The sequence below is a fragment of the Marmota flaviventris genome, chromosome 5 (genome assembly GCF_047511675.1).
Source record: "Marmota flaviventris isolate mMarFla1 chromosome 5, mMarFla1.hap1, whole genome shotgun sequence".
NCBI lineage: Eukaryota > Metazoa > Chordata > Mammalia > Rodentia > Sciuridae > Marmota > Marmota flaviventris.
Genome location: NC_092502.1, coordinates 72,952,430 through 72,966,894, shown reverse-complemented (window position 1 = coordinate 72,966,894; position 14,465 = coordinate 72,952,430). Strand labels below are relative to the sequence as shown.

At 37.3% G+C, this 14,465-nt stretch overlaps 1 protein-coding gene and 1 long non-coding RNA gene across 6 annotated transcripts in view; one reads left to right on the top strand and one right to left on the bottom strand.

Moving 5' to 3' along the window:
- Apc (APC regulator of WNT signaling pathway) overlaps window positions 1–13,527 on the top strand; it is a 121,179-nt gene extending 107,652 nt beyond the window's left edge. For all 5 annotated transcript variants that reach the window (XM_071612341.1, XM_071612340.1, XM_027927630.3 and 2 more), the window contains 2 exons: window positions 2,936–3,150; window positions 4,686–13,527. In XM_071612341.1, coding sequence (XP_071468442.1) covers window positions 2,936–3,150; window positions 4,686–11,259 — 6,789 coding nt within the window. In that variant the 3' untranslated portion in view covers window positions 11,260–13,527. The remainder of the gene's footprint in view (window positions 1–2,935; window positions 3,151–4,685) is intronic.
- LOC139705778 (uncharacterized) overlaps window positions 1–14,465 on the bottom strand; it is an 87,114-nt gene that overhangs the window by 67,109 nt on the left and 5,540 nt on the right. Inside the window, exon 3 of the long non-coding RNA XR_011707603.1 lies at window positions 6,514–6,630. This is a non-coding gene — a long non-coding RNA (uncharacterized lncRNA). The remainder of the gene's footprint in view (window positions 1–6,513; window positions 6,631–14,465) is intronic.

Below are 14,465 nucleotides of genomic sequence, written 5' to 3'. Positions count from 1 at the left end.
AACATCCAAAGCCTTGAACAAGTTACTTGCTTCATTTAATTAGTCATACCATCTTCAGTGTCTTCTGATTTTGCTTCTGATACAGCTCTTTTCCAAGTTGCAAAATCTGGATTTATAGATTCACTTTGGTTTTTCTTTTCTACCTTCACCTGTATTTTATACTTTCTGATCACGCAACTTACTGAAACTCCTCCCTTTGCTTTCACCTGTATTTCCACCTTTTTATATATATATATATATATATATATTTTTTTTTTTTTTTTTTTTTTAAGTTGTTGATAGACATTTATTTGTTTGTTTGTTTGTTTGTTTATATGTGGTGCTGAGAATCGAACCCAATGCCTCACACATGCCAGGCAAGTGCGCTACTGCTGAGCCGCAGCCCTGTATTTCCAACTGCTAATCATTTTGTGTGTGTGCATACATGTATATGCATGCACACATACACACTGGGGATGGAGCCTAGGGCCTAGTATATACTAAGCATGCATTCTACCACTACACCACATCCCTAACTCCTAATCATTTCTTTTCTCCTTTGTTTTGAACTGTAAAACTTTATTGAATCAAAACTCTTGGCCTTTGACATATAGTCACACAGAGAGCAACTTTTGTTTTTCTAACTTTAGCTCTTCTGGGCAAATTGCAGTTTGACTCACTGCTCTAAAGACTTGCCATCTTTCTTGTTCTCAGAAGCTTAAAATGCTCTGCCTTTACTTCAATCACATTGCAATTAAAATTGAGCTTTTCTCACATCTTGATTGCGGAAGCATTTCCTTCCTGCCTCTTTCCAGCTCTCTGATAAGCAGTGTCTAAACCTACTCCAATACTGTTTCATTTAATTAATTTCTTGATAAAGAGAATGGGTAGTTAGCTACTTTTTTATTTAGGCCCATAATGTTTCCTGTGGCATTCAAAGCCTATATTTTAACTCTATGAACTTACTTTCTACTGTTCCCAGCATGGGCCTTGGTCTCCTTTGTGTCTTTCTATTCTACAGTCCTTCCTTCCTGATTTGTTTTTGTTTTTGGTACTGGTATTAAACCCAGAGTTACAGGTGTATGCCACTGCACCTAGCCCTTCTTCCTGATTTCTTCTTCCATACTTTATTTATTTGTTTGTTTGTTTGTTGCACTGAGGATTGAACCCAGGGATGCTGAATCATTGTGACACATCCCCGGCTCTTTTTGTATTTAATTTAGATGCAGGGGCTCACTGAGTTGCTTAGGGCCTCGCTGAGTTGCTGGGCTGGCTTTGAACTTACAATCCTCTTGCCTTAGTCTCCTGAGCCACTGGGATTACAGGTGTGCACCACTGCACCTGGCTACTTCCATACCTTTTTTTTTTTTGGGGGGGGGGGGGTTAGTAACCGAGATTGAACTCAGGGGCGCTCGACCACTGAGCCATAAAGCCAGCCCTATATTGTATCTAGAGACAGGGTCTCACTGAGTTGCTTAGTGCCTCTCTTTTTGTTGAGGCTATCTTTGAGCTCATGGTCCTCCTGCCTCCACAAGCCACTGGGATTACATACCTTTTATCATTCTGCTTTCCCTGCGAGGAGCTACTGTCTTCTCTTCTCTATGAAGGTACAGGTCTTATCCTCCTACAGAACAGTCTTCTCTGGAATATTTTATTAAAATTCAGGCTGCAATAATCTTTTAGAGCACCTTGTTTTGTTTTGTTTTGTTTTGTTAATTGTTTGAAGTGCCTGTATGATAGGCACATAATAGATTTCTTTTTTTTTAATATTTATTTTTTAGTTTTATGTGGACATAATATCTTTATTTTATTTTCATGTGATACTGAGGATCTAACCCAGTGCCTCATGCATGCTAGGCAAGCACTCTACCACTGAGCCACAACCCCAGCCCCAACATAGTAAATTTCTAATGAATGTTTTTTGTGAGATAAGTACAAAGACTGACACCAGGATCATGGGAGATTGTGACCAATTGCATATCAAAATGTTTCTATGGCAAGTGCAGTTTGACAGTTTACTATGATATTGTATATTAGGGAGTTTTGGCTTTTTGTAATTAGTTTGCCTCTTTGAGACATTTTTCCAGTATCCTTTCTTCTTTCCATAAGTTACATTGTTACTTTTGGATCAACCACATATAGACATTTATGTATGTTTTTAATACAAATGTAATACTGTATATACTGCTTTGCAAATTGCTCTTGTCATTTAACAGTACTTCTAAGATATCTTTCCCTATTTCCCCAACAACTCAGGAAGCTGAAGCAGGAGGATGGCAAGTTCCAACCTGGGAAACTTAGTGAGACCCTATCTATAAATTAAAAGGGCTGGGGATGTAACTCAGTGGTAGAATGCCCTGGGTTCAATTCCCAGTACCACGGTGCAGGGAAGGCGAGGAGGGAGGGGGATGATTTTCCTTATCCATGTATAGTAATAGAGGTTTTTTAAATTTAGTTTCCATTGTTCTGAAAATGTTATCTTTTCATAATGTACATGAATTATGTGTGTGTGTATACACATACACACACATACACTGTAAGTTCTGTAAGATATGTATATCATTTAAACAGGGAGGACCATTAATTTCATATTGTGTTATGCTTAATTTGGGATATTGCTTAAATTTTATTTGATATTTTATGAAAGTTTTTCTAAATGAAAATTTCTTAATAGTTTACCAGTGAATGACTTGGGAGGATCAAGGTTTAAAGCCAGCCTCAGCAACTTAGCAAGACCCTGTCTCAAAATAAAAAAATAAAAAGGGCTGGGATGTGGCTCAGTGGTAGAGTACCCCTGGTTCAATCTCTGGTGCCAAAAAATTTAAAAATTTTACTAGTCAGAGTTGGACAACTGGGAAAATCAAAAAACAAACTTTGTTCAGTAGAAGTCAACATAAAGGTTATGAAAAACAAATTCCAGTTCTAATTAGATGATACATATTCTGTTTTTTAATAGGAATCAACCCTCAAAAGCGTACTGAGTGCCTTATGGAATTTGTCAGCACATTGCACTGAGAATAAAGCTGATATATGTGCTGTAGATGGTGCGCTTGCGTTTTTGGTTGGCACTCTCACTTACCGGAGCCAGACAAATACTTTAGCCATTATTGAAAGTGGAGGTGGGATATTACGGAATGTATCCAGCTTGATAGCTACAAATGAGGACCACAGGTATATATAGAGTTCTATATTACTTTCTACATGAATTCATTTCTTTGAAAAGACCTAATCGTGAGCAGTGTTTTGTATGATTATTAATAAGTTCAAAACCAAAATACACTTAGTACAGTGAAAAGATAAATGTTAATCCCAGTTTTACTCATTAGTGTATTTATTCTAATAAAGTTTATAGTACCATAAAGGAGATTAGACAAACAAATGTTAAGAGATATAACCCATGTGTGGAGGAATAAATAAAAGTCATAAATATTAGAACAAAATTCTTTCTTGTTTATTACTATGGCATAAAGGAATATGAAGCTTATTTTAAAAACAGCAAAATGATGAGCATGATTCTGAAAGTATAAAGGCTCGCATTTTTCCAGTGGTGTCTTAACATCACTTATCATATTATTTAAGTACCAGCCAATCTACTAGGTCTCCAAAATCTGAAAGATCAGAGTCAGAGCACACATTTTTAAAACTTGGGATCTATAATATGTCAACAAAAATTTTCAGAGCTTATTCATTTTTTTAAATGTATCCTGTGTTATTCCTGTTGTTTTCAAAAAGAGCATCAGGTTCTTTTAATAGAAGAGCCTACAAGAATATAAACATCTTTTTATTTAAGTTTTTGATGTAAAACTTCAAGATTTTATATTCCTTCCTGCTACGCAAAAAGTATTTCGTAAACTCAGTAAGTACTCAGTTGACTACTGGACTATTGAGAAAAGACCACCACATTAAAGTTTATTGTGCACCCTTGCCAGTCTATTTTAAGGCCTACTAAAGCTGAATATGCTGTCAATGAACTTCAGTTTTCCATGCATTAAACTAGCTATTGCTCTTTCAAGTCTCAGAGTTCATTATGCTGATTCTTAGCCCTTGTATTTACATGCTTTAAATATTTTGAAAACCTTTACTTCACATTATTTTTCAAAATAATGACAATACACACAATCTGCCAAAGAGTACTTGTAAGAAAGATAACATGTCAGAAAATTAAACTGGAGACATAGAGATTACTCTAGAAAGTAGGTTTGCTGATATGTACATAAAGTATGCTCCCTGACTACATAAAAAATGTATCAGTTCTGTTTACCTCTTCCAAGATATTAGTAGTCAACATTGTGGCTTGCATGTGTAGGCTAAATTACCACAAAGTTCCTGTTCAGTTTAAGATTTCATGATATATTTATGATACTTAAATTGTAAAACTGTCACCATATGAAAAGAATAAATGTATTTGGTACCTGCCCCCCCCCCCCGCAAGAGTATTTTAAGCTATTGGATCAGAATAGGAAATGTAGAATAGATAGAAAATCACATTTTCACTTCTTTTGATCTGACAGATGAGTATTTTTAATCAATAAACATTGAATGAACTAAGAACAAAAGATGTGAATGCTTGAAATTTATAGAATAATTGGTATAATTTTAACATGCCTACTATTAACTTTTAGTAAAATTATCTTTAGATTTACTTGTTTTCTATCTTACAGATTTTTTTTTTTTTTTCACTCTGTGATTTCTTATTTTTATTCCAGGCAAATCCTAAGAGAGAACAACTGCCTACAAACTTTGTTACAACACTTGAAATCTCACAGTTTGACAATAGTCAGTAATGCATGTGGAACTTTGTGGAATCTCTCGGCAAGAAATCCTAAAGACCAGGAAGCATTATGGGATATGGGGGCTGTTAGCATGCTCAAGAATCTCATTCATTCAAAGCACAAAATGATTGCTATGGGAAGTGCTGCAGCTTTAAGGAATCTCATGGCAAATCGACCTGCAAAATATAAGGACGCCAATATTATGTCTCCTGGTTCAAGCTTGCCATCTCTTCATGTTAGGAAACAGAAAGCCCTAGAAGCAGAATTAGATGCTCAGCATTTATCTGAAACTTTTGACAATATTGACAATTTAAGTCCTAAGGCATCTCATCGTAGTAAGCAAAGACACAAGCAAAATCTTTATGGTGACTACGTTTTCGACACCAATCGACATGATGATAATAGATCAGACAATTTTAATACTGGAAATATGACTGTTCTTTCACCATATTTGAATACTACAGTATTGCCCAGCTCCTCTTCATCAAGGGGGAGTTTAGATAGTTCTCGTTCTGAAAAAGATAGAAGTTTGGAGAGGGAGCGAGGAATTGGCCTAAGCAGCTACCACCCAACTACAGAAAATCCAGGAACCTCTTCAAAGCGAGGTTTGCCAATCTCAACCACTGCAGCCCAAATTGCCAAAGTCATGGAAGAAGTATCAGCCATTCATACCTCCCAGGAAGACAGAAGTTCTGGTTCTACCACCGAATTACATTGTGTGACAGATGAAAGGAATGCAATAAGAAGAAGTTCCACTGCCCACACACATTCAAACACATACAATTTTACTAAGTCAGAAAATTCAAATAGGACATGCTCTATGCCTTATGCTAAATTGGAATATAAAAGATCTTCAAATGATAGTTTAAATAGTGTTAGTAGTAGTGATGGTTATGGTAAAAGAGGTCAAATGAAACCTTCAGTTGAATCCTATTCTGAAGATGATGAAAGTAAATTTTGCAGTTATGGTCAGTATCCAGCTGACCTAGCCCATAAAATACATAGTGCAAATCATATGGATGATAATGATGGAGAACTGGATACACCAATAAATTATAGTCTTAAATATTCAGATGAGCAATTGAACTCTGGAAGGCAAAGTCCTTCACAGAATGAAAGATGGGCAAGACCAAAACACATAATAGAAGATGAAATAAAACAAAATGAGCAGAGACAATCAAGGAGTCAAAATACCACTTACCCTGTATATACTGAGAGTACTGATGATAAACACCTTAAGTTCCAGCCACATTTTGGACAGCAAGAATGTGTTTCCCCATATAGGTCAAGGGGAACCAATGGTTCAGAAACAAATCGAGTGGGTTCTGGTCATGGAATTAATCAAAATGTAAACCAGTCTTTGTGTCAGGAAGATGACTATGAAGATGATAAGCCAACCAACTATAGTGAACGCTACTCTGAAGAAGAACAGCATGAGGAAGAGGAGAGGCCAACAAATTATAGCATAAAGTATAATGAAGAAAAGCATCATGTGGATCAGCCTATTGATTATAGTTTAAAATATGCCACTGACATTTCTTCCTCACAGAAACCATCATTTCCATTTTCAAAGAGTTCATCTGCACAAAACACTAAAACTGAACACATCTCTTCAAACAGTGAGAAGGCATCCACACCTTCATCCAATGCAAAGAGGCAAACTCAGTTACATCCAAGTTCAGCACAGAATAGAAACGGTCAGGCTCAAAAAACTACCACTTGCAAAGTTCCCTCTATCAACCAAGAAACAATTCAGACTTACTGTGTAGAAGACACCCCAATATGTTTTTCAAGGTGCAGTTCATTATCATCTTTGTCATCAGCTGAAGATGAAATAGGATGTGATCAGACAACACAGGAAGCAGATTCTTCTAATACTCTGCAAATAGCAGAAATAAAAGAGAACAATGTAACTAGATCAACTGAAGATCCTGTAAGTGAAGTTCCAACAGTATCACAGCATGTTAGAACCAAACCCAGTCGACTCCAAGCTTCCAGTCTATCTTCAGAATCAACCAGACACAAAGCTGTTGAATTTTCTTCAGGGGCCAAGTCTCCCTCCAAAAGTGGTGCTCAGACACCCAAAAGTCCACCAGAGCACTATGTTCAGGAGACTCCACTCATGTTTAGCAGATGTACTTCTGTCAGTTCACTTGATAGTTTCGAGAGTCGTTCCATTGCCAGCTCTGTTCAGAGTGAACCATGCAGTGGAATGGTAAGTGGCATTATAAGCCCCAGTGACCTTCCAGATAGCCCTGGACAAACCATGCCACCAAGCAGAAGTAAAACCCCTCCACCACCTCCTCAGACAGTTCAAACCAAGCGAGAGGTACCTAAAAATAAAGTACCTACTACTGAAAAAAGAGAGAGTGGACCTAAGCAAGCTGCTGTAAATGCTGCAGTTCAGAGGGTCCAGGTTCTTCCAGATGCTGATACTTTGTTACATTTTGCCACAGAGAGTACTCCAGATGGATTTTCTTGTTCATCTAGCCTGAGTGCCCTAAGCCTCGATGAACCATTTATACAGAAAGATGTAGAGCTAAGAATAATGCCTCCAGTTCATGAAAATGACAATGGGAATGAAACAGAACCAGAGCAGCCTGAAGAATCAAATGAAAACCAGGACAAAGAGGCAGAAAAACCTGTTGATTCTGAAAAAGATCTACTAGATGATTCAGATGATGATGATATTGAAATATTAGAAGAATGTATTATTTCTGCGATGCCAACAAAGTCATCACGCAAAGCCAAAAAGCTAGCCCAGACTGCTTCAAAATTACCTCCACCTGTGGCAAGGAAACCAAGTCAACTGCCTGTGTACAAACTTCTTCCATCACAAAACAGGTTACAGGCACAAAAGCATGTTAGTTTTACACCAGGAGATGACATGCCACGGGTGTATTGTGTAGAAGGGACACCTATAAACTTTTCCACAGCTACATCTCTAAGTGATCTTACAATAGAATCCCCTCCAAATGAGTTAGCTGTTGGAGAAGGGATTAGAGCAGGGGCACAGTCAGGTGAATTTGAAAAACGAGATACCATTCCTACAGAAGGCAGAAGTACAGATGAGGCTCAAAGAGGAAAAACCTCATCTGTAACTATGCCTGAATTGGATGACAGTAAAACAGAGGAAGGCGATATTCTTGCAGAATGCATTAATTCTGCTATGCCCAAAGGGAAAAGTCACAAGCCTTTCCGAGTGAAAAAGATAATGGACCAGGTCCAGCAAGCATCTGTGTCTTCATCTGGAACTAACAAAAATCAAATAGATAGTAAGAAAAAGAAGCCTACTTCACCAGTAAAACCTATGCCACAAAATACTGAGTATAGGACACGTGTGAAAAAGAACACAGACTCAAAGAATAACTTAAATGCTGAGCCAGCTTTCTCAGACAACAAAGATTCAAAGAAACAAAACTTGAAGACTAATTCCAAGGACTTCAATGATAAGCTACCAAATAATGAAGATCGAGTTAGAGGAAGTTTTACTTTTGATTCACCTCATCATTACACCCCTATTGAAGGAACTCCTTATTGTTTTTCACGAAATGATTCTTTAAGTTCTTTAGACTTTGATGATGATGATGTTGACCTTTCTAGGGAAAAGGCAGAATTAAGAAAGGGGAAAGACAGTAAGGATTCAGAAGCTAAAGTTACCAGCCTCACAGAACTAACATCAAGCCAACAATCATCTAATAAGTCACAAGCTGTTACAAAACATCCAGTAAGTCGAGGCCAGTCTAAATCCATACTACAGAAGCAACCCACTTTTCCTCAGTCATCCAAAGACATACCAGATAGAGGGGCAGCAACTGATGAAAAATTACAGAATTTTGCTATTGAAAATACACCAGTTTGCTTTTCTCGTAATTCCTCTCTGAGTTCTCTTAGTGACATTGACCAAGAAAACAACAATAACAAACAAAATGAACCTATCAAAGAGACTGCGCCACCTGCTTCACAAGGAGAACCAAGTAAACCCCAGGCATCAGGTTATGCTCCTAAATCATTTCATGTTGAGGATACTCCTGTTTGTTTCTCAAGAAACAGTTCTCTCAGTTCTCTTAGTATTGATTCTGAAGATGACCTGTTGCAGGAATGTATAAGTTCTGCAATGCCAAAAAAGAAAAGGCCTTCAAGACTCAAGGGTGATAATGAAAAACATAGTCCCAGAAATATGGGTGGCATATTAGCTGAAGATTTGACACTTGATTTGAAAGATATACAGAAACCAGATTCAGAGCATGGTTTATCCCCTGACTCAGAAAATTTTGATTGGAAAGCTATTCAAGAAGGTGCAAATTCCATAGTGAGTAGTTTGCATCAAGCTGCTGCTGCTGCGTGTTTATCTAGACAAGCTTCATCTGATTCAGATTCCATTCTTTCACTGAAATCAGGAATCTCTCTGGGATCACCTTTTCATCTTACACCTGATCAAGAGGAAAAACCTTTCACAGGTAATAAAGGACCACGAATTCTCAAGCCTGGGGAGAAAAGTACATTGGAAACTAAAAAAATGGAATCTGAAAATAAAGGAATCAAAGGAGGAAAAAAAGTTTATAAAAGCTTGATTACTGGAAAAGTTCGATCTAATTCAGAAATTTCCAGCCAAATGAAACAGCCCCTTCAAACAAACATGCCTTCAATCTCTCGCGGTAGGACAATGATTCATATTCCGGGAGTTCGAAATAGCTCCTCAAGTACAAGCCCTGTTTCTAAAAAAGGCCCACCCCTTAAGACTCCAGCCTCCAAAAGCCCTAGTGAAGGTCAAGCAGCCACCACTTCCCCTAGAGGAGCCAAGCCATCAGTGAAATCAGAATTAAGCCCTGTTACCAGGCAGACTTCACAAATAGGGGGGTCAAATAAAGGGCCTTCTAGGTCAGGATCTAGAGATTCTACTCCTTCAAGACCTGCCCAGCAACCATTAACTAGACCTATGCAGTCTCCAGGGCGAAACTCAATTTCACCTGGTAGAAATGGAATAAGTCCTCCTAACAAATTATCTCAACTAGCCAGAACATCATCCCCTAGTACTGCTTCAACTAAGTCTTCTGGCTCTGGGAAAATGTCATATACATCTCCAGGCAGACAGATGAGCCAACAAAACCTTACCAAACAAACAGGCTTATCCAAGAATACCAGTAGTATCCCAAGAAGTGAGTCTGCCTCCAAAGGACTAAACCAGATGAATAATAGCAATGGGTCCAGTAAAAAGGTAGAACTTTCTAGAATGTCTTCAACTAAATCAAGTGGAAGTGAATCTGATCGATCAGAGAGACCTGTATTAGTACGTCAGTCTACTTTCATCAAAGAAGCTCCAAGCCCAACCCTAAGGAGAAAATTGGAGGAATCTGCTTCATTTGAATCTCTTTCTCCATCTTCTAGACCAGATTCTCCCACTAGGTCTCAGGCACAAACACCAGTTTTAAGCCCTTCCCTTCCTGATATGTCTCTCTCCACACATTCATCTGTTCAGACTGGTGGATGGCGAAAACTTCCACCCAATCTCAGTCCCACTATAGAATATAATGATGGAAGACCAGCAAAGCGTCATGATATAGCACGCTCCCATTCTGAAAGTCCTTCCAGACTTCCAATCAACAGATCAGGAACCTGGAAGCGTGAGCATAGCAAACATTCATCATCCCTTCCTCGAGTAAGCACTTGGAGAAGAACTGGAAGCTCGTCTTCAATTCTTTCTGCCTCATCAGAGTCCAGTGAAAAAGCAAAAAGTGAGGATGAAAAACATGTAAACTCTGTTTCAGGAACAAAACAAACTAAAGAAAACCAAGTATCCACAAAAGGAACATGGAGAAAAATGAAAGAAAGTGAAATTTCTCCCACAAATATTACTTCTCAGAACACTTCTTCGGGTGCTACAAATGGTGCTGAATCAAAAACTCTAATTTATCAAATGGCACCTGCTGTTTCTAAAACAGAGGATGTTTGGGTGAGAATTGAGGACTGTCCCATTAACAACCCTAGATCTGGAAGATCTCCCACAGGTAATACTCCCCCAGTGATTGACAGTGTTTCAGAAAAGGGAAATCCAAATGTGAAAGATTTAAAGGATAATCAGGGAAAACAAAATGGGGGTAATGGCAGTGTTCCCGTGCACACCATGGGTTTGGAAAACCGCCTGAACTCCTTTATTCAGGTAGATGCCCCAGACCAAAAAGGAACTGAGACAAAACAGGGACAGAGTAATCCTGTTCCTGCAGCAGAGACTAGTGAAAGCTCTATAGCAGAGCGTACCCCTTTCAGTTCAAGCAGCTCAAGCAAACACAGTTCACCTAGTGGAACTGTTGCTGCCAGAGTGACTCCTTTTAATTACAACCCAAGTCCTAGGAAAAGCAGCGCAGATAGCACTTCAGCTCGCCCATCTCAGATCCCAACACCAGTGAATAACACCAAAAAAAGAGACTCAAAAACTGACAGCACAGAATCCAGTGGAACTCAAAGTCCTAAGCGCCATTCTGGGTCTTACCTTGTGACATCTGTTTAAAAGAGCTGGAAGGACAAAACTAAGAAAATTAGGTGTTAATTACAACTGCTATATAGAAATTTTGTTCTAAATGAAAGCTTAAAGGATTGAAAGTTTTTGTAAATAGGTTTGATTCTTGTTAGAGGGTTTTTGTTCAGGAAGCCATATTTGATAGAGTATACTTTGTCTTCACTGGTCATATTTTGGGAGGCACTCTTAATAGGGAAAAAAGTGGTAAAGCCAAGTATATTTGTACAGTATGTTTTACATATATTTAAGTAGCATCCATCCCATCATACTTCAGTTATCGCTCGTCGTAAAATAATGAACACTACAGATAGAAAATATGATATATTGCTGTTATCAATCATTTCTAGATTATAAACTAATTAAACTTACATCAGGGAGAAATTGGTATTTATGCAAAAAAATTGTTTTAGTCCTGTGAGTCCATCTAACTTCATAATTAATCATGTGGCTGTGAAATTCACAGTAATATGGTTCCCAATGAATAAATTTACCCAGCCTGCTTTGCATTACTGCATGAATGAAATGACGGTTCAATTTCAGAAGTTATGATTAACAGTTCTGTGGTCACATGATGTGCATAGAGATAGCTACAGTGTAACAATTTACACTATTTTGTGCTCAAAAAAAAAAAATCTGTGTAACTGTAAAACATTGAATGAAATTATTTTACCTGAACTAGATTTTATCTGAAAGTAGGTAGAATTTTTGCTATGCTGTAACTGTTGTACATTCTGGTATTTGAGGTGAGATGGCTGCTCTTTTATTAATGAGACATGAATTGTGTCTCAACAGAAACTAAATGAACATTTCAGAATAAATTATTGCTGTATGTAAACTATTACTGAAATTGGTATTTGTTTGAAGGGTCTTATTTCACATTTGTACTAATAATTGTCAAAAGGGCCTCTTTAAAAGCTTATATAAATTTTTTTCTTCAAATTCTATGCATTAAGAGTAAAATTTCTCCTACTGTAATAAAAACAATTGAAGAAGACTGTTGGCACTTAACCATTCCTAAATTTTAATTTTTCTTTATGTGATTAGCACTTCTTCAGTTTTCAATATTTTTCCACCCTTTTTCCCCCCTTACTCCACTGGAACTCAGTTAAAACAGAGGCATATATATCAGTGTCTGCCTAGCACAGGTCTAGGCATTGAAATAACAGGACCACATAAGTATTCACTTTTTCTTAAAAGAATTCTATACTTGAAATTTTGATTATTCTTAGTACAAGTAGTTTCTTCCATGTTCTATAATGTAACTGTCTTTCCTCCTCATCTTTTCCCTGTTGCTACTGGGTCTAACATGCAACACCTTATATCACCCTTCCTGTTAAGGCATATTTTCTACAGCCAAATATAATCAGTACTCTGCCATATTCAGAAAATACAAAATCACATGAAACTTTAAAAGTAGATACAATGCCATTAAGATACTCAAAAGAGGCCCTGGCATTGGGAAAAAGAAAAAAATCAGAGGAGTATTTAAATATCCTTACCTGTTGAGAAAAACTTTATTTTTGATGTGTACAGTTGGTTAGGGGGGTGGGGTGAAGTACCCACTTCCTTATACTGACCTCAGGAGGAGCCCTCTTTCATGAAGGAAAATACACTGATAATAGCAAAGATAATTTACTTAATATATCTTCCCTGAGTTTGTTCTAAAAGATCAAAAGTGACTATGATGATAAATGCTCATATATTTGTTGAATAAATGAAAGGTTTATTTTTAATGATAAAATTCATGCACTCTGCATTTGGAGAAGATAAAGGATTTTTAGGCGTGGTGGGGCACTGGGAAGAGGTGACAGGGAGTATGCATACCTACCTGGTGCCCTTGAAATCACATCATTTAGTTAATTATCTAACTTGTGTTTTTACTTGTGTTTATAACTTGCAGGTAATGAGGCTGTTTTTTTAAAAGCTAAAGTGCCAGAAAATTAAGTACCATGATTTGAACTAAAGCATATTACTCCAAAGCCCGTACTCTTTCCACTGCTCCACTTTATAAACACCTCAATTTATTTATCTTTGGAATCTATTTAAATTTTTTTCAAAACTTCTCTGAAATTGTTTATGAATAATATTCTATATTGTTCTCCAAGGCTGCCATAAACAATAGGGATACAATGTTTATCTAGGTCATATCTGTTTTTGTCTGAATTTTTGCATGCCAGTTTTTATAAACTACTTCCAAGTATTTTTGTGGGAAGAGATAAAAGTGTTAGTTAATTAGAATAAAGTTGCCTTTCAATTCAAGTTTGTTTTTTTTTTTTTTTTTTTTTAAAAAAGGTATTATTGTATTGGAAATGAAAGAAGAGTCCCTTCTACTTACAAAAAGACTGGAATTCCTGTGGGCAACATTACTGGGAGAAGAACCAATGTATGTTGTCCCTTGAGGAAAAGGTCACTGGATGAGAACCTCTAGTTAGAGATAATGGCTCTGAATGAGTAAAGGGGCAAATCACTTCTATTTTGAGACATTGGCAAGATGTTACCAAAACTGATAGCAAAGCCAAATACTCCAAGTTGATGCTGGGTTTAAGCCCAGTGTTGGGTTTAAGATAAGTCAGTAATTGTGATGGCTATTAAAAGGAAGGGATATGGAATTGACTGTGCCCTATTTAGCTGTGGACTGCAACAGAGAAATCCTAAGGCAGTGGTTTTTGAACCAAGGGTGCATTTGAATCTTAGTGCTTATGACACAGCCAGCTCACACCCTGGTAATTGGACTGAGTAGATTTAGAGTGGGCCCCAAGAATTTGCATTTTAACAAGTTCAAACATGCTGCTGGTGCTGCTGGTCCTGAGGACCATGCTTTGGGAATTACTGCCCTCAGTTACCACAGTGAAGCTCCTTGAGTGATTGCCTTGGGCTCCAGATATTCAACAACTGAACTTTTAATCTACTAACAGATTCTCCTTTCTGTAGACCTAAGACTTGAATATTGAGCTGTTCAATATGTTATAACCCATCTCCCGATAAGAAAGAAACTTACCAGACATGAATGAACAATTAATTTTTACATTATTATGTCTGAAGGATCAGCTAATATTCCCTTTGAAACAATTATTGTAAAAGCCAAAGTATCTTAATTTGAAATGGCAATAAGATTAGGAGACTGGAAATGGGAACTTGGAGGTGAGGGAAGACTGGTTTCAGATGAAAGGAAAATGTATCCAGTTTATTAATATTTA